Here is a 19821-nt window from a genome sequence, read left to right on the forward strand (position 1 = left end):
CTGTTATCCAACCTGGGTGATGTTAGCTAGGTGATAAAGATTGTTAAAAAAATTCACAATGTGTGTGTTTCCACCAACCAGGTAGTGAAGATATTATGTGAAACTCCCAAGTCCCCTGAGATCCAAGAGCTGAGACAAATCCTCCAGGGTCCACACTTTAAGGCAAGTGCTTATTAAAATGGACAAGATATAACCATCTCGCACATTGACAAAGTAGGGAGGAAGAAATACATGTGCTAGAAAATGTGCTCTCTGAATAGATGTTCTATTATTGTATGTGGGTGATCAATAGATTGTACCTGAGGACGTGGGACTCGGATGTGACTGGCTTAATCTCGTTGGTCATGGAGACAAGCCTGCCCTATTTATAAGGAGGAATCCAGAACTTCCCATGGTGTCTTGTTGCCGCCAGAAAAGCCATTGTTTCTCTAAAATTCTGGGGGGCAATCAAGTTATTTTAAGTTTCGAACAGTATAATAATGATTAGCTCTTTGAGGGCATATATGAAGAACATTTCATTGCAGAACAGAAACCTGTTTCATAGTACTTACAGACTTTGAGATCAATTTATCAACAAATTAGAATTTTAAGAGGATGTTTACATTTGGAGCAATGGAATTTATGAGTCAAAAAGTTCTATTTCACAAGATAAACCTACAGAATTTTCTCTGAATTCCAGCAAAGTTCTGTCCACCAATCTCTGGCAGGGCTATAGAATAACTACTTCCCTATCTCATGAAATGACAATTTAACATACTGCACCATGAGAAGGAACTCTTTGATCATACCTTAAAAGTAGAGGACTACTTTTTTCTCATTCTCTTTCACATGGGCCCTTGAGTGTCACTGACAAATTAAACCAGCAAGATGTTTTGATTACTGCTTCTCATTCCACTTTAATTGGGGAAACTATTACAATAGTTGTTTTGTAGTGAAAGTTTATAGGAGCACCATGGATTACGTGGGTGTCCAGGAAATGAGAATGTGACAGAATACATTTTGTCAGAAATGAAAGAATATATTATGTGTGGCTTACACTCTCTGTGCCTTGTTTCCTTATCTGTAAAATGGGGGCAATAAATATACTTGCCTGGAGGATGTGGAGTAAAGTGAGCCCTTGTAAATTGCAACCACTGTGGAAAACAGTGTGGAGGCTTCTCAAAAAATGAAAACTAGAACTACCATATGACTCAGCAATTCCACTCCTGGGTATGTATCAAAAAACACTAAAAACATGAATTTGAAAAGATACATGCACTCCAAACATTCATAGCAACATTATTTACAATTTGCCAAGTTATGGAAGCAACCTAAGTGTCCATCAACAGATGAATGGATAAAGATGATGTGGTATATATGACAATGGAATACTACTCAGCCATAAAAAAAGAATGAATTTTGCCATTTGCAGCAACATGGATGGACTCGGAGGGCATTATGCTTACTAAAATAAGTCAGACAGGGAAAGACAAATACTGTATGACGTCACTTTTATGTGGAATCTAAAAAACGCAATCCAGTGAATATAACAAAAAAAGGAGCAGACACAGATGTAGAGAACAAACTAGTGGTTACCCGTGGTGGAGGGGGTGGGGGTGCACTGTGGGCATGGGGAGTGGTAGGTATAAACTATCGGGTGAAAGGCTGTGAGGATGTAATGTACAACATGGGGAATACAGCCACTATTTTGTAATAACAGTAAATGGAAAGTAAACTTTAAAAATTGTATAAACATGAATTTAAACAATTAAAAAAATATATATATACCTGCCTCAGAGTCATCATGAAGGTTGCGTGAATCCACATAAAACACTCAGAACCATGCCTGGCATGTACGTGTTGGTTGTTGTTTTATTTCGCATAGTACTGAGTCGGCATCGTCTAGGTGGGTGTGTCCTGTGTGTGATGTTCATTCACCTTTTCCTTCTCTGTTCCCAGGCCTTGCTTAGCGCCCATGACACGGTGGCTCAGAAAGACTTTGAACCCCTTCTTCCCCCACTGCCAGACAACATCCCTGAGAGTGAAGAAGCCATGAGGATTGTTTGCTTGGTGAAAAACCAGCAGCCCCTGGTAAGGAAATCATGTTACCTTTTCACTTAGGATTATATTAGGGTTAATTATGAACCAAGTTATCCCCAGTAGTTACTTGGGCGATATACTTGTCTGTAGTCACAGATGTAGTGTGAGGCAATCAGAAAATGTAAGGGGATCCAGGATGATAATGGCTAAACTGTATCTTAGTGAATTTTGCCTGTGATTTCAAACATATAACAGGTTGTAATGTTTTACCAGGAAAGATTTCACTTAGTGTTTTTCTCTTTTAAGAGCTGTGAGAACTAAGAAATTATTTTATTTTATTATTTGGCTCTGTGACATGTACACATATTTCATTCAGTTCTAATGTATTTGCCTGAGATTTTTTCTTCTGTGAAGGGGAAGCTACGTAAGGCATTAGTTTGATTTTCTAAGCATAGTCCTTTGATTAGGTTGTCATTGTGGGAGTTTTCTTTCTCTTTGGAAGGATCTCAATGGTCTTTGATGTCTATGTGGTTGGATAGAGACTTTAGTAGACCAAGGTTGAGTGCCCTTTCCTTTTTGATGGCTCGGTATGTATGGCCCTGGTTGGTGCGAATTCCTGTGTCTGAAAGACCAGAGTGACACGGAGGGAAGCCCCCAGGAAAGTGGTCATGTTGGGTAAAAAGGGGTTCCATTGTACGGTCTCTCCCCAGGGAGCTACTATCAAGCGGCACGAGAGGACAGGGGACATCCTGGTGGCCAGAGTCATCCACGGTGGGCTGGCCGAGAGGAGTGGTAAGCTGGGGCAGCAGGGTGCAAACGTGACTAGGAAAATAGGGAGCTCTTGATTGTTTTATCTTCCCAGGGAAGCCCCTCTTTCCTAACTAAGGTCGAGGCTTTAGTAAGTTCTATTGCTTGGATACTAAGAAGAAAGAAATACTCTAGAGAAATCCCATTGTCCTTCCTCAAGGAGATTAACCACCTAAATTGCTTGAGGTTTCACAGTGTGAGTCAGAAGCCACTGCAATGAAAAGCCCACGCACCGCAACCAAGAGGAGCTCGCACTCGCCGCAACTAGAGAAAGCCTGAACAGAGCAACGAAGACCCAATGCAGCCAAAAATCAATCAATCTTAAAAAAAAGAAAAGGCCTAGCTCTTCTCAATCTTGAAATGCCTTTTGCTTGCCTTTTCTATCAGGGAATCAAATTTCCTTCTTTTCACTTCTGTGCTTCTGAAATGAGCAGTTCCGTACCTGCTGTCCCATATCCTCACGGCCCATGACCCCATTATTATTATTATTATTATTATTATTTCACAATAAAATTTAAAGTGTCAGGTTAGCGAGTTTGTTAACTAGGTTTGGGATGGCTCCCACCATTTTTGCGAGTTTTTGGTACCCCTCTTTGTTTTGTGTTCCTGTTTGCCCAGGGTTGTTATACGCTGGAGACAAACTGGTGGAAGTGAATGGCGTTTCCGTTGAAGGACTGGACCCTGAGCAAGTGGTCCATATTCTGGTAACAGTCTCGCCGCCTGCTCCGTGGCTCAGCGCCACGCCGGCTCCAGCCCACGAAGCGTACACCGTAACCGGAGGGGGTTCGGGTCCCTCTCGGCAGCTTCCTCTCTCCAGGCCCCAGAACCTGTTTCTACCAGCTCATCCCCCTTCCCCCACCCGCCTCCCCAGGTGATCTGGCCCCTGCTGGAGGCTTCCCTTCCGAAGCTGCTCTTTCAGCCTTGGGAAGAGGCCCCCCAGCCCAGGTCCCTCATCACCTTGGCTGCTCCATTAGAAACTGAGCTCGCAGTGGGCAGAGTGACACCGTGGGGGAGAGTCTGAACCTGAGCAAACCACCCCTTGCTCCCCTAACATTTTTATGCAGTTTCCTTGAGGCAGCTTTGGGGTAGAAAAGAAGTCACCAGAGGGCAGCACATGGGGAGGGGACATCCTTGCTGGCTCTGCCACTGTCCTTGTAGTTGGAGTAGGGATTTATGACCTGACTGTATACAAAGGCTTTTGGCATCTTTCTGGTTTTCCCCTTCCCACCCTTCCAACTGTTTCCCAAGTCACGGTCCAGCTGTCAGTAGCCATAGCAGCATGCCCCGCCCACCTCCCCCCTTGCACACCCTCCGGCCGAGGCCTGAGGTCAATTGTTACATATTACACAGACTAGTGGTTCTCAAACTGGGTTCCTGGGGGAATTCTAGATTTTCATAGATGTGCCTTAGGGACTGAGACGAAGCGTGGTATTATAAGGAGTATACCACGCCCCTAAATGTTTTGCAAACCACTACACAAGACTCTGTGTGTAAAAGATACTGAAAGGAGCTTAAAGGACTGTCAGTCATAGACACACGTGCCTCCACCTCAGCCCTTTTGGTGCCAGTTGTGGAGTTTCCAGGTCAGTGGGGTCGAGAAATTTCCGCATGAGAACGAGATCTTTATTGTTAATCTCTGGATCTCCAGTGCCTGTCACAGTGTGTGTGACAGGGGGATTCTTACCTCCCCCATCAAGCGAAGAGGTTCTCTGTCTCCTGCATCATTCGTTTGGAGGCCTGTCAGTTCCCCACAAAAGACTTGGGAGCCCATTCTCTTCTTCCCCATCAGACTAGACTGCCTGATGCAGAAGCAAGTATTCAGAAAATAATAACTGACTGAGATATGAGGAGGGGAAGTCAGACCAAGACCTCCTCTCCTTCCTTATTGCGGGAGGAAGACCTTGCTGAGTGTGATGTCCTGGTGGCAGCAAGACGGAGAGTCCCTGAGAGAGTCCAGGCCTCAGTGTGGGTTTTAATGGAGCAATGATCCCGGAAGCCCCATGGCAGGACAGAAGTGAAGCTAAATTTCTTTCTAATGTCCATTTCTGGGTGGTGATGTTTAGCTGTTGAGCCTTTGTAAAAGCCCCTGTGGGAGATGTCACTATTTGACTGGCACACACTGAGCTATAACTTTCATCTGCTAAACCCCAGTAACCCAGTGAACTCTGCGATTTGTCATTCTTCCCTCTAACATTTTCTAGGCCATGTCTCGTGGCACAATCATGTTCAAGGTGGTTCCGGTTTCTGACCCTCCTGTTAATAGCCAGAAGATGGTAAGCATTTACTGAGCCACTGTACGCACACACAGTAAATCCTCCAATTGCAATAACAGCAACAAAATGCTTCGTACCTTACCACTATCCTCTATAATGTGCTGAACATCTGTTCAATACTATATTGCATATTTTTCAATACTGATGACATGATGGGCAACTCAGTAAATGAAGACAATAAAAGGAGATGGGGTACCAAGAAGTTAAGAAGTAAGATCAAGAATGGTGAATATTTGAGCAAAAACTTCTCAGGGCTAAAAGATTCTATTCCAAAACTCACTGTTTTTTTATGACTCTTAGACTCAGTTCAAGAAGGAAGTTATTTTTGGTGAGGATGGAGAGGAAAGATAGCATTAGCAGGTAGAGGAGTGGGAGAGATAGTTTCAAGTCTTAAAAACCCGGGGGTAGGGATTCTTCTGATGGTGTCATTATGTACCTACTGTCAGGTGTATGTTCGTGCCATGACCGAGTACTGGCCCCAGGAGGATCCCGCCATCCCCTGCATGGATGCCGGCTTGCCTTTCCAGAAGGGGGACATCCTCCAGATTGTGGACCAGAATGATGCTCTCTGGTGGCAGGCCCGGAAAATCTCAGACCTTGATACCTGTGCTGGCCTAATCCCTTCTAACCACCTTCTGAAGAGGTAAGAAAAGCCATCACACCTGGATTCAAGACCGAGCCATCAGGAAATAAAACATTTTCTCAGGTTTCTGTTATTGCAGTTCAGATGAGATGAAAAGAGACAAGCAGTGTTACTGCCATTAAGATGAGAGAAAGGGAGACAAGCAGATATATGAACACATACTGGTCTATAAATCCACATGTCAACTTGTCAATACGCCCTAAACATCTTAAATACCAAAGGGACCAGAATAATCATACCAACCAGAAAAGAGAGAAAAGTACTTGGGAAACTAAGTTAAACTCTAAAAGGTAGTTCTGACCCCCTCTATTAATCTTTCAAGGCTGAGTCACTGAATCTCAGCTCACCACCATCACCTTGGTGCTACTGAGGTCCAAGGAAGTGAATAAGGATAGAAAGAAGACAGAATAAGAGGTACAAAATACAGTCAATATTAAGTTATCATGAAGAAGAAAAGGAACTAGCAGAGGAGACTGAGAAGGAATGGCCAGTGAGTAGGATGAAAATCAAGACGATAGAGTATCCTGATCAACTATATGTCAACCACCATTGAAGGGACTGATAATGGACCACTAGATCTAGCAACAGAAGTCATTGGTGATCTTAATAAAGCAATTTCAGTGGATGGGTGGGGCCCAAATCTTAGTAAAAAAGAGGATTTGAAGACATTGACAACAGTGAGCGTGGAAATTCTTTGAGATATTTTGTATAAAGCAGAGCAATGAAGAAATAGCTAGCGGGGAAAGTGGAGTGATATGAGGGAAATTTTTTAGATGGGGTAGATAATGCTAATGGAATAAAATCCAGTGAGAGGTAAAGTTTTATGATACAGAAGAAAGAGGAAAGCATTGCTGCTGTCGATGTCCTTGGGGAGGCAGGAGGAGACGTGAGGGAGGCTGTAAGTAGAGGGGTTGGCCTTTTATAGGAGTGTGAACAGTTCACCCACAGTAATAGTAGCCGTAGGGAATCCAGAGTGTGTGGGCACAGTTGAGGGTGAGGGATAGGGTAGGAGCCTATGCAGGCTCTTCCATCTGGTCTTATTTTCTCAGTGAAATAAGCAATGTCATAAGCTGAGAGTAAGGGTGGGCAGGAGGTATTGGGAAGGAAAGTGGTAAAAGCTTGAAAAGTTTCTACGAGAACTGGAGAACAAATTGGTTAGATAAATACAGTAGCATCAGCATTAAGGCCCAATTAACATTAAAGGTTATAAATTTATAGTGGTTCTGGTCAGCTTCCTGGGGGGCAGGGCCAGATTAGACAGAGAGTTGGACGTAACAGTAAATCAAGAGAGGGACAAGGGAGTGATTTTAATGAAGGACTGTGACATTTCAGCTTGTTAAGGAGGGAGATGACAGGGTAGGGTCAGTGGAAGGAAGTCAGATCAATAGATTATAGGTCCCTATGGGGTTGGTAGATTATTGGGATTGGGAAGATAGGCGGTGCTGGTAGGAGAAAGAGATACTGGAAATTGAAATTATATAGAGATTATAGTTTTTGGTACTGAAAGGTCTAGAATATGACAGTGGGAGGCAGTGGCAGAGGTCATTGGGAGGTCACTGGAAGGGAGGAGATCAAGGCACCAAGAGGCCGGGGTGTTGGAAGGGCATTTATGTGCATAATGAAATCATCATGAATTATGACAGAGCAGTGTCGAGAGCATGGAAGTGAGCAGGAATAATCTGAGAATGGCTTCCAGAAGAGTCTGGGGAATGGTATTCAAAGTAAGGGCACCTTGGGAAGAGGGAGAATGGTCTGGAGATGGCCATGGGAAGCAGGGCAGAGACCCCACCTCCAGGCCCTGTGGAGTGAGGGCCTCATGAAGCGGTGTGCTAGAGCCGGCTCACAGAGCCTGTGTGCACCCCTTCTTACACCCACAGCTGGTGGCATCGAGGTGGCAGCTTGAAATCAGCCACAGTGGAAATGCTGACACTAGAGACATCAGCAAAGCTGCACATCAGGGCTCCCCGTGCCCCCAGGCTGCTTTACCCGCACTCCACAGGGAGTGGGAGAGGAAAGAGCCACCTCTTGAGAGGGGCAGGGGAGCAGTGACCTCAGGGGGACCTGGGCCTCGTTAGAGCAAGAAGGTGAAGGTCTCATTCAAAGTGCAGGTGGACTTATCTTTGACAAAGGAGGCACGAATATACAATGGAAAAAAGACAGCCTCTTCAATAAGTGGTGCTGGGAAAATTGGACAGCAACATGTCAAAGAATGAAATTAGAACACTTCCTAACACCATACACAAAAATAAACTCCAAATGGATTAAAGACCTCCATGTAAGGCCAGACACTATAAAACTCCTAGAGGAAAACATAGGCAGAACACTCTACGACATCCATCAAAGCAAGATCCTTTTTGACCCACCTCCTAGAATCATGGAAATAAAATCAAGAATAAACAAATGGTACCTCATGAAACTTAAAAGCTTTTGCACAGCAAAAGAAACCAAACACAAGACAAGAAGACAACCCTCAGAATGGGAGAAAATACTTGCCAGCGAAGCAACGAACAAAGGATTAATCTCCAAAATATACAAACAGCTCATGCAGCTTAATACCAAAAAAGCAAATAACCCAATCCAAAAATGGACGGAAGACCTAAATAGACATTTCTCCAAAGAAGACATACAGAGGCCAACAAACACATGAAAAGATGCTCAACATCACTAATCATCAGAGAAATGCAAGTCAAAGCCACAATGAGGTATCACCTCATACCAGTCAGAATGGCCATCATCAAAACATCTAGAAACAATAAATGTTGGAGAGGGTGTGGGGAAAAGGGAACCCTCCTGCACTGTTGGTGGGAATGTAAGCTGGTACAGCCACTATGGAAAACAGTTTGGAGATTCCTTAAAAAACTAAAAATGGAACTACCATATGACCCAATAATCCCACTACTGGGCATATACCCAGAGAAAATCATAATCCAAAAAGAAGCATGTACCATAATGTTCATTGCAGTACCGTTTACAATAGCCAGGACATGGAAGCAACCTAAATGCCCATGAACAGATGAATGGATAAAGAAGATGTGGCACATGTATACAATGGAATATCACTGAGGCATAAAAAGGAATGAAATTGAACTATATATAATGAGGTGGATAGACCTAGAGTCTGTCATACAGAGCGAAGTAAGCCAGAAAGAGAAAAACAAATACTGTATGCTAACTCATATATATGGAATCTGAGAAAATGGTACTGATGAACCCAGTGACAGGGCAAGAGAGGAGATACAGATGTAGAGAATGGACTTGAGGACACGGGGCTGGGGTGGGGGCTGGGGGGTGAAGGGGAAGCTGGGATGAAGTAAGAGAGTAGCATAGACATAGATACACTACCAAATGAAAAAGAGCTAGTGGGAAGTTGCTGTATAACAAGGGGAGATCAACTCAATGATGGGTGATGCTTTAGAGGGCCAGGACAGGGAGGGTGGGAGGGAGTCGCGGGAGGGAGGGAATATGGGGATATGTGTATAAATACAGCTGATTCACTTTGGTGTACCTCAAAAACTGGTTCAAGACTGTAAAGCAATTATATTCCAATAAAGAGCTTAAAAAACAACAACAGCAACAGCAACAAAGTGCAGGTGGAGGTTGGAGATGTTTCACTGAAGATTTGCTGCCAGGTCCAGAAGATGTGTGAAAGTGCTTCAGGGAGTGGCGGGTGGTGGATGGAGCCTTACAGGGATTAAGGTGCAGACGATAAGAGATGACCTGAGTTTGGGGGGCTGAGGACTCCCATAGGGATAAAGGTCTAATGAGATTACTCCTCATGGTCTCAGAGCAGAGAGTGGCAAGGAGGCTCCAGTGGAGGTCTTACAAGGAGCACACAGAGATGGCAGGTTTATTGGATTAGCACATAAAGGGCAATAGAAGGAACTGAAATTCATGTGGCTCTAAAGGGACTGTAGAGAACATTACAGTCTGGGAGGGAAACCAGAACATGCGGTGAAAATTCTGAGACCAGCTGGAGCAGGCTAACATGCTGGAGACGTGGGGGCCATGGCTCACGCACTGAAGCTCTGTGGCATGTGAACTAGTGGTCACAGGCAGATTTTCACTCTAAGTCAGCGTGGCTCTGAAAAGATGCTCTGAGGCAGGAAAAAATGATAAGAAAGGCCATGCATTTGGAGAATGTATTTGACAAAGTGTTTGGAGGTGAAATCTCCTTGTTCACTTGGTTGAAGGCAACAGAATTCTAGGCAACAGTCTGTCCTGGATCTATTTCACCTGGGTTAACCTGGGTTAATTTGGTGGTGGTGGTGGTGGTTTTTTTGTTTTTCTTCTCACAGTGTATTTCTTTTTCATAGGAAGCAACGGGAGTTCTGGTGGTCTCAGCCATACCAGCCTCACAAGCACCTCAAATCCACCTTATGTGAGTGTGCTGACACCTCACACCCAGTACATGCATCGTGGGGAAGCCTGCTTCCTCTCTCCCAGGCCTGGCTTCCTGCCCAACAGAGGATCTTTTAATGTCCCCATGCTCCACATACCCTCCTGGCAGCCATCTGAAATCCTGCCATAGACATTCATTCCTTCGGATTTAGAAGAGTTTTCAGTTTGTGAAAATGCAAATGTTCTTGTGTTGTGACACCTTCAGTGATCACTCCCCAGCTTGAAGCCCCCCGAGATGTCTACAGCTAGTCTGTACATTATACACGACGGGCAAGTAAGGCTGCGTAGCAGCACAATATGTGTGCCTTTGATGAGTCAACATGGGACTGAATTATTATTTAGTGAGTGTAGTTTGTTCACTACACAGTATTTTCAAATGGTGGTGAGGGAATGGTCCGCGAAGGAATCCATGGTGGTGAGTGCTTGTAAATGACTTACTGCCTTAAGGAAGGGCGCCGTAGCTCGTAGGGTCCAGCTAGAACCTGCCCTACGGAAATGCTCTCTGGCAGGAGTTACGGAAAGGGAAGAGGCACCCAGGAGAGGGAGAGGTGCACAGACAGGAGGTTGGCAGGGCACTAAAGTAAACACGCCCACGGACAGTCCTCCCCCACTTTACTTCTCAGTTCTCTAAGCCAAAACATTATTTTTTCTCTTGAAGAGAGATGATGAGGCTGTAGAGACATTTTTGAAAAAAAGTGCTCTTAGAATTCCTTGACACTGACAATATTTTCATACTACTTCCAGTTATGGAACCATATTTTACATGGTTACAGTAACAGCTGCAATAGTACCTTTTGTCTTTTTTTCTTTAACTTAACATTTTCTCAGAAACATTTCTCATGATATATAATCTTTATAGTGATATTTTAATTATTTCCCCTGTGCTTTGAAGTACTTTAACTCATTTCCCTATTTCATTTACCAAAGACACGTGAAAATGCTAACTAAGCTTCTAATCAGTATGTGATAACTAGGAGGACCACTGGTTGACATTTAATCTGCTTGCAAAGCCTATGTGCCATTTCTATTAGATTTTTTGCAAAGTCCATTCGGAAAAGAGTTTGCAGCCCCGTATTATTATTCTCAGAGATCTCTGAGTCCAGGAACCCCAGGTATGGATGGAGCCACTGACCTAAAGTGTCACCTCTCACAGGGATGTCTCTGATGGAGCACCTCATTTTCTGAACTACTAGGACATTTCCATCTAACTATTGTAGATGATGTGGCAAATAAATATTATTTTGTATCTTTCTGTTCTGCTTGAATATTACCATAGGTAAAAAAATCACAGGAATGGGTTACTGACTCAGAAGGTATAGGTAACTTTATTAGTCAAGAGTTATTGAAAAATTCCAGGCGTATGTTAGTTTAGAGACTGTTATTAAAAAGTTATTTCCTGAAGATGCATTTGTAATTGTCATCCTTCTTTCTTTCTCTCCCTCCTTTCTCTTTCTCTTTCCTCTCTCTTCCTTCCTTCTTTCCTGCCTCCCTTTCTCTCTCTCTTCCTTTCTTTCCTTCTTTCCATTCAAGCTTTGAGTTCCTAAAATATAATGAATAAATAGTAAGTGCATTAATTCAGAAATGAGTAGAATGCAACTCTTATAGAGCTTATTGGGATAGAAGGGAATAGGATTTGCCAGAGCAAATAGATCCCATTTCCAACATGGCTCATAAGTGTATTGGTTTCTATAGGATATTCACTTATCATTTTGTTACTAAATCTCCACTGAATTTTTAGAGAATAATTTTGGCACTTTGCTTTTCTTACTGTAGGTAAGTTAATTTGAGAAACTATAGTATAAACTGTTGTGCTTGCTCTCTCTCTTTTTTCCCTCTGCTTCAATCATTTGTCTGTACCCAGCAATTTCCATGGAAGAAGGTAAGAAATAATGTTGCAGTATTTGCAGGAAAAAACTCATCTCTAAAGCCTCCTATAAATTTCTTATAGCTTTTTTAAAAATTCACTGTAATGCGGCTATTTATTAAGCTCTTCCTATGTGCCTAGTAATGTGCTAATCACTAATACTCTGATTTACAAAAAGATGTCAGTCAAAAGAACACAAACACAGTGTAATTGCTCTTAACACTGAGAGGAATAAAAGAAAAGAGAACCAACGTTTACCGGCGACTCCAGAGTCTAACACAGCACATGGTATGAACTCAATGAAAGCTGTGAAACAGATCCCCTGTTTTGTTTCAATTGCTGTGTACACAATGTCTAAAAATAACCCTGTAAGGAAATTGTTATCCTTCCCGTTGTGTGGATGAAAAGATTGATAAGGTAAGAACATTGTCAGAAGTTGCAAACAGCCTAGTCTAGAGTAAAGTTGCTGTCTGAAGGGCCCTACACCAGTGGCAAATGGAGCCTCCAGTCATTACCTCTCCCCTTCTCCATGCTCAGACGCCCGGATGACTCTCTCTCTCTCTCTCTCTCTCTCACACACACACACACACACACACACACACTCAAGAAATCAAGATGCTGTCTGCTTGTGGAGAGGAGGAAAGAAGAGAGAGAAGCAGTCCCCTTTGCCGCCACCCACATTTCATCCCTGAAATTGGAAAGGGGAGGGGGCGGAGCACGGGCAGGCCTTTGGAGGGGGCTGGGTCACTGTGGTCTTGGTGGGTGACAAGCCCACTGTCTTAGTCAGCTCAGGCTGCCATAGCAAGATCCTACGGAATGGGTGGCTTTAACCACGGACATTTATTTCTCACAGTTCTGGAGACTATAAGTCCAAGATCAAGGTGCTGACAGGGTTGGTTTCTGGGGAGACTTTTCTTCCCGGCTTGCACATGGCTGCCTTCTCTCTGTGTGCTCACGTGGCCTTTCCTTGGCGAACGTGAGGTGGGAGGAGTGGGTGGGGAGAGAGGGAGAAGAGAGACACAGAGATAGAGATAAAGAGATAGAGATGATAGAGAGAGAGAGAAAGAGAGAGATCAATATGGTTCTTTTCTTATAAGGCCACCAATCCTTTTGGATTAGGGCCCCAACTTTGGACCTCATTTAACCTTAATCATCTCCTTAAAGGCCCCATCTCCAAATACAGTCATCTGGGGGCTAGGACTTCAATGTATGTATGTATTTTTGGAGGGTACAAATCAGTCCATAGCACTCACCCTAGCCCTTAGTGTGGAATTGTTCATTTTGAGGAGCAAAATCAATGGTTTTTTTAGATCCCAGAGTTGCATGTTAGAAAAGCCAGGGCTACTCATGCTGTTATTAGAGAATCTCTCCTGGCCTCCGTAAAGGATTGACAATTATAGTTTTTGTTTGCCTTTTAAAACAAAACCCTCTAGTTATGTCCTAGGAAGTAATGAATTCACTGTTATAAATTACTGATCTAGAAAATAATCTCTAAATGTACGTAAGGAACTGAATGACAGTGTTAAATCTCAGCTGTTACATGTTTATCTGTACTCCTATCTCTATAAAACAGTATTATTTCATAAAATTTTTCATATTGCATATTTTACTTAAAAACAATCAATGATATGGTCTCTAAGAAGGTGATGATAAACTTATTATATTACTTTATAATATTATAGCTTATATGCAAACTATAATTTCCACTTTGGAATACATGTAAGACATTTATTAAAATACTATTTGTTGATCACCTGGAAATTGCTGAGTACTGTGCTAGGCACAAAATGGACAGTGCTGAAAGAAAAAATTTTTTCTTCAGAACGTATGTTCACATAAACTCTTTTGATATTAAAAGGAAAAGCCATTTCAATTTAATAAATAATTTATCATGTACCTACTATGTGGAAGACACTGTAATAAGCTCTATAAAGTATGTAAATATTACTTAAGACAGTTTCCACTTTCAAGGAGTTGTCTAAGAGGGCGAATAAGACAAACACCCAAACGATTATATTACAAGGCAGAGTAGATGTGCAGTAGCAGAGAATTCAAGGTAGTAAGAAGAAATTGCTGTGCAGTTCATGGTAGGGATATTCATGTCGATCAGTGCTGAGATGGACCTTGAAGTATCCCAGGCAAAGGGAACAGCATAAGCAAAGGCACAGAGGAAGAACCAGTGGTGTCTGCTCCAATAGGAGTATAAGATACATGAAAGCGACAATAGCTTCAAAGCTGGGTTTGGGTCATGCTGTAAAAAGTCTTAAGTATTAGGATGAACAGTTTTAAAGGTCATATTCTTTTATTCTCACATACATACCCCAGCTAATGGTAAAAATAGTTAACATGATTGAGCACTTACTATGAGCCTGAGCTTTTCCTGCATAATCTCAATCCTATCCTATATGGTAGGTATTATTACTGCCCCCATTTATAGATAGAAAACTGAGGCTTAGAGGTAAATTAATTTGTCCAACATTCAAAAGGCTATGCTTTTAGAATTTTATTTATTTTTTAAAATTTTTATTTACTTTATTTGTTTATTTATTGGCTGTGTTGGGTCTTTGTTGCTGCACACGGGCTTCCTCTAGCTGCGGCGAGCAGGGGCTACTCTTCGTTGCTGTGTGCGGGCTTCTCATTGTGATGGCTTTTCTTGCTGCAGAGCACGGGCTCTAGGCACGTGGGCTTCAGTAGTTGTGGCACCTTGGGCTCACTAGTTGTAGCTCACGGGCTGCTTTTAGAATTTGAACCATTTGATGTCCTGTAGCCTCTCATGGCATACATTTTCGTTTAGTAGAGTCCTTTTTATCTCTCTGAGTGGGTGATAGTTGTAAGAGTAACATGATTACAGGGTGGCCTGAGTTTCATTGCCATATGCCTATACATAGGGAATTTTGTTTGTGATACTAACACATTTTAATTTCAATTTTCCCCTTTCTATGCTCTTTTATAGAGGATGACATGAAAATTGATGAGAAATGCGTGGAAGCAGGTAGCGTTTCCTCTTGATAGACGTACCAGCAGGAGAAATACAAAGCAGCTCAGCTCTAGGTCTCCTGAAGCAGAGTCAGTCAACGGGGCCACAGGCCTATTTTCTGGAAGAAATATGTGAAATAAATCCCCCACCCCAGGCTTTTTCTGTGGTTCTGATACTTGGAAGGGAAGCACAGGTGGAGAAATGTCTCCATGCCCCAGACCAACCTTTTAGAAAGTGTTCTAGAAAGCAGTATTTTGGAAATGATCACGGGAACATACAGTAACACTCAGGAACGTTACACCTGAAGAACATCTGGAAACCATGTGCTCTTTGCGAAAGGCTATAAAATATTGAGATATCAAATTTTTAAAGAGCAAAAATATCTATTTTGTTATTGTTTTATAGTATCTTCTGGTAGATTCTAGTATAGATCAATAGTTGTGGGTTCCAAATTTATGAGAAATATATAAAAACTTTTCACATTTCTATTCTTACATTTTTTGGAAATTGGGAAAAGAGTTTTCAAACTTAGTGTGAGAACTAAGATTGGCTCAAGAATCACTAGGGTTTCGTTGGAAGAGTAGTTGAAGAGTCTTTAGTCTGTTTGATGAATTTGTCTTGGCTTAATGGGTTAATCTAGTTTTTAGATATTAAAGAATGATATGAAATGTTTAAACACTGGGTATTTCAAAGATTTACATATATTTCCCAGACCAACTACAGAATAATGCTGACATATTTATTTTACCAAGTACGCATTCTGGTTTTTTATTTAACTTGCAGTAATATTCATTTCCTTTCTATAATTTTAATTAAATTTTTTATTAGATAACATTCACATATTTAAAATTCAAAAACTACAAAAGTATATTCAGTAAAATTCCCTCTCTCTTCCTGTTCCTCTACTCAGTTTTCTTTCTTGAGGCAATAAATGTTCTCAATTTCTTGGGCATCCTTCCAGACACATTCTGTGCAATGATGTATATTTTTTTCTCCTCTCCCACATCCTTATTCTCATCTCTTTTTTCTTAGCACTGCATAAAGAAACTCTTATGTATTATAAGAAAACAAAACATGCTCATATAATTAAAATAGATTTGAACAAAATTACTCCAACAGGAGGGGTGGAATACATACATTTCTCCAAGTTTTTTTCTTGAAACTAGTCGACATAAGAGGGTTTACTCAATACATGTTTAAGTGATGTTATTTCTAGCACTTTATAATTCTCATCAGCACCTCAGTGAAAGAAGGCTGCTCTTTGTGACTGCAGAGCCATCACTTCCCAATATCTATCATTACAAAAACAAACAGCTAGCCGGGTTTGACTCCCCACATGACAATGGACCGGCATTTGTCAACAGACTCACATTATGTGCTGTGTGAGAACATGACCACCTCACCTCTTTTTAAAACACAAATGCATGTACTCTCTGATGGTATGCTATATACACTGTTCTGTTCCTGGATTTTTTACTTAACATTATGTATCTTGGAGATGATTCCATCATAGTATGGAAAGAGCCTCCTCATATTTTTTTCAAACAGCTTATTGTTTAAATAAGTTATTGTGCATTTATATAATCACTTATTGGTAGGCTTTTGAATTATGTCCAGTCTTTTCCATTATAAACAATGCTAAATATATTGTTTCTCACATGTGAGTGTACCTTAGATGCAGCATTGCCTGATGTAAGGATGTGTGTGTTGGCAATATTGCTATATATTTCAAATTGCTCTCCATATAAATTTTAGTTTCTTAATGCTTAATGTGTCTCTAAAACACTAACAAGAATCATTTTTCTCAGTCATCTAAACAACCCTAACCTAATCAAGCCATTCATATACTCCTCCTTGCCACACTCCCTTGCCTATGGACCCCAAAGCTTCAGGCAAAGCTCTAGCAGCAAACCTGTACAATATCCAACCATCTGTTGGAATTTACCATGACATTACAGCTTTCCCTTCCCTCTGAGCCTCTTTCAATTTAATTTTATTTATTCTCTTCTATTTTATGATTTTCTTTATTTATTTTAAGCTCCTGTTGCACCCTTCTTGTCATCACAGCCCAACTGCTTATATATATCTCATTTAAGGCTTTATATGCCACAGGCACACTACTGAGGTGGCCTTGATTTCAGAAAAACATTTTAAAAGTGATGTGTGTGCAGAATTGCAGGGTCAGGGAATTAGACTGTTGAACTATAGGCTCTGTATGGATAGTGATGTAACTACGCTTTTGGTTTTTTGCCTCCATGGAAAACCATAGATGAAGAAACATTTGAGTCTGGTAAGTAAAACATGAATATTTGATACTGCTTTTTAAATATATATTCCAAATTTTGGTTTAGCTTAAATGCTTTTTAGGGATATAATACAATAATTACTTAACTACATTAATAGTATAGTTGTGAGACATTATAAACTTCACCTTAAGCAGTGCTTCTCATTAGAGACATAGGGGAATTTTTTGGTTGACACATTGATTGGGGGCACTGCTGGACTTTAATTGGTGGGAATCAGGAGTGCCAGATGACCTGCAGTGTCCTACACCATCTGCTGAATGTCCTGCTGGACAAAACTCATGACAAATCTAAGTAGTTATTTAATACACAATAGTGATGTAAGTTTTCACAAGATGTAATATGAAAAGCTCATTGGTTTAGAAGACAGTCATTTTGGAGAGAGACATTTAAACTGAATAAAGACATTGCCTTGAAATTATTGAATAATTTATTCCACACATTCTGTCTAATCCATGCTGATAGTAAATCAACTAGAAATTGAGGTATCTATACCGAATCAATTATTTTTTCTTTAATATGTTATTTTCATTGTTGACGGCACATGGTATCATCAGTGTCTATTCCTCAAAGTAATGTTGATATCATTAGTAACAAAATAAGTCCCACAGAGTATTTTGAAAAACTGGCAACCTTTTGGAGCATGCTAACATTACTCATCCTCTTCTAAGTGTATGATGTTGCCTCATTTTTTCCATTTCGTCAGTCTATGGTTGCTTTGGCATATTATACCTACTTCAATTAAGGCAATATCCCTCTTTCCCATGTATACAAATAAATCTGATCTGTTATTACTTATCAAAACACTTTTTGTTCTAGTGTCCACTTGTTATTTTGCTCCTCTATTTTTCTATACTTCATATAAGGACTATTTTCTGATCTCACTTCCTTTAAATCCATGCTTCTTCAGTATAGGTAGGTATAAGCACCTAATAGTTTCTTATGTCTTACAGAGAAGTCATGCCCCAAAATTTATATTTTGAAATATATACTTTTAAAAAATACATACCTTTAAAATATAAATTACTTCCTTTTACTTTTCCTTTATATTAGAGCATTGCATTTTTAAAATTACGTGTGTTATATTATGTCTATGAATTTCATTTTATAAGTGTAGGAGATTGTCACATATACAAAAAAGGAAAGATAGCATTGAGACAGATTGAGATGGGACCTACTCACCTAAATTACTTATTTACCGTTTATGTTGTTTCTAAATTTCCTATTTTCAATTAGATAATTGGCCTGTTAGGGGTAATTTAATGATCCACACTTGATTCAATGTTTGGGATTGGTTTAATTTTTAATTCCTCTGGGTTTTAGTCATCCTTCTTTGCTCTAGTTCATTATTTTGCTGGGAGACACCCCCACGTGTCAAAGCTGCGGTTGAGGCTTAGAGGTATTGTGATGTCTGTGAAAGGAGAGGCAGTGTTGCAGTGGTCAAAACCATGGACTGGAGCCAGATTTTCCAGGCATGATTCCTGGTCCATTACTCACTAGCTGGGGGGTCCTCTGTCACTTAAACTCTCTGCCCTTTAGATGCCCCGTGCCTAAAATGGGAAAAATAATTTATATAACTAACGTGCTTAGAACATAAGTGCATGAGTGTTAGCCAGCATCGTTGTGAAGGAACAACAGGGGCAATCAGCAGCGATCTCTGCTAGCAGCACTGCAGGGGCAAGCGTGCAGTTGCCCTTAGTTACCGCAAGGACTCCTCAAAGTTGAGTGAGAACTCTCAAGTATTGATACATTCTGAACTCAGCTTACTTAGGAGCTTAATTAAAGAACAATTGGCACCCAGCTGGCATTTTTTTCTAATTAAATAACCCTTGATATTCATTCATGATGCTTAATTCTGTTACTTAGAACACTTAATAGACAGTTAAGTTTCTTCACTTTTTGTCCCAAGTCTTCTCTGAAAGAAGTATCATGTGACCTTTTTGAATACCTCTGGATAGTATAGTCTAATTAGGAATTTAAACACACACACACACACACACACACACAATCCCCCGCCTCAAACAAAAACCAAACAAACAAAAACAGGGTTGATGGATGTTTCAAGATGTCTAGAAAACAAAGAAAAGTGTGTGCTCTGTGTTCAGTTGCACCTGTCTTCAAGGGGCCAGCTGGAGATGGAAATGTGTGAGTGGACCCAGGACGGGTGACGAATGAGGATGCTGGGGCCAGGGGCTGCTGCAGCGCCTGCTCCAGTGCCCCTTCCACTTCTTCCTCCTCTTCTAGGGCTGCAGCCAGATGGCCTTTGGGAAAGAAGGGAAGAAGAGGCTAAAATCAGTTACCTTCCGAAAATTTCTCTCTTTCAAGCCCCATTCTGTGCCAATCAATTAGAGAGGCCTCTGCATGGATAGAAAGCCTTCAAGGACAGTCTAGATAAGTAACTTGCAGAAAAAGTTACTGTCTGCTGGGCAGCAGAGTCAGGTCCAGTGAGTTTCTGAGTCTCCCGTTGTGTGTTGCTCATTTGCCTGGGCAGGTCTTGCCCAGGCTACCTCTTTCTCTAAGGGTAACACAGATGCCTC

At 41.3% G+C, this 19821-nt stretch overlaps 1 protein-coding gene across 1 annotated transcript in view; it reads left to right on the forward strand.

The window, feature by feature from the left end:
* MPP4 (MAGUK p55 scaffold protein 4) overlaps positions 1–19821 on the forward strand; it is a 37616-nt gene that overhangs the window by 5553 nt on the left and 12242 nt on the right. Inside the window, exons 4-13 of the mRNA XM_057746568.1 lie at positions 82–162; positions 1939–2070; positions 2730–2811; positions 3445–3530; positions 5028–5099; positions 5546–5742; positions 10056–10120; positions 12002–12019; positions 14958–14996; positions 17251–17271. Of these exons, the coding sequence (XP_057602551.1) occupies positions 82–162; positions 1939–2070; positions 2730–2811; positions 3445–3530; positions 5028–5099; positions 5546–5742; positions 10056–10120; positions 12002–12019; positions 14958–14996; positions 17251–17271 (793 nt within the window). The remainder of the gene's footprint in view (positions 1–81; positions 163–1938; positions 2071–2729; positions 2812–3444; positions 3531–5027; positions 5100–5545; positions 5743–10055; positions 10121–12001; positions 12020–14957; positions 14997–17250; positions 17272–19821) is intronic.

The sequence above is a fragment of the Hippopotamus amphibius genome, chromosome 8, assembly GCF_030028045.1.
Source record: "Hippopotamus amphibius kiboko isolate mHipAmp2 chromosome 8, mHipAmp2.hap2, whole genome shotgun sequence".
Lineage (NCBI taxonomy): Eukaryota > Metazoa > Chordata > Mammalia > Artiodactyla > Hippopotamidae > Hippopotamus > Hippopotamus amphibius.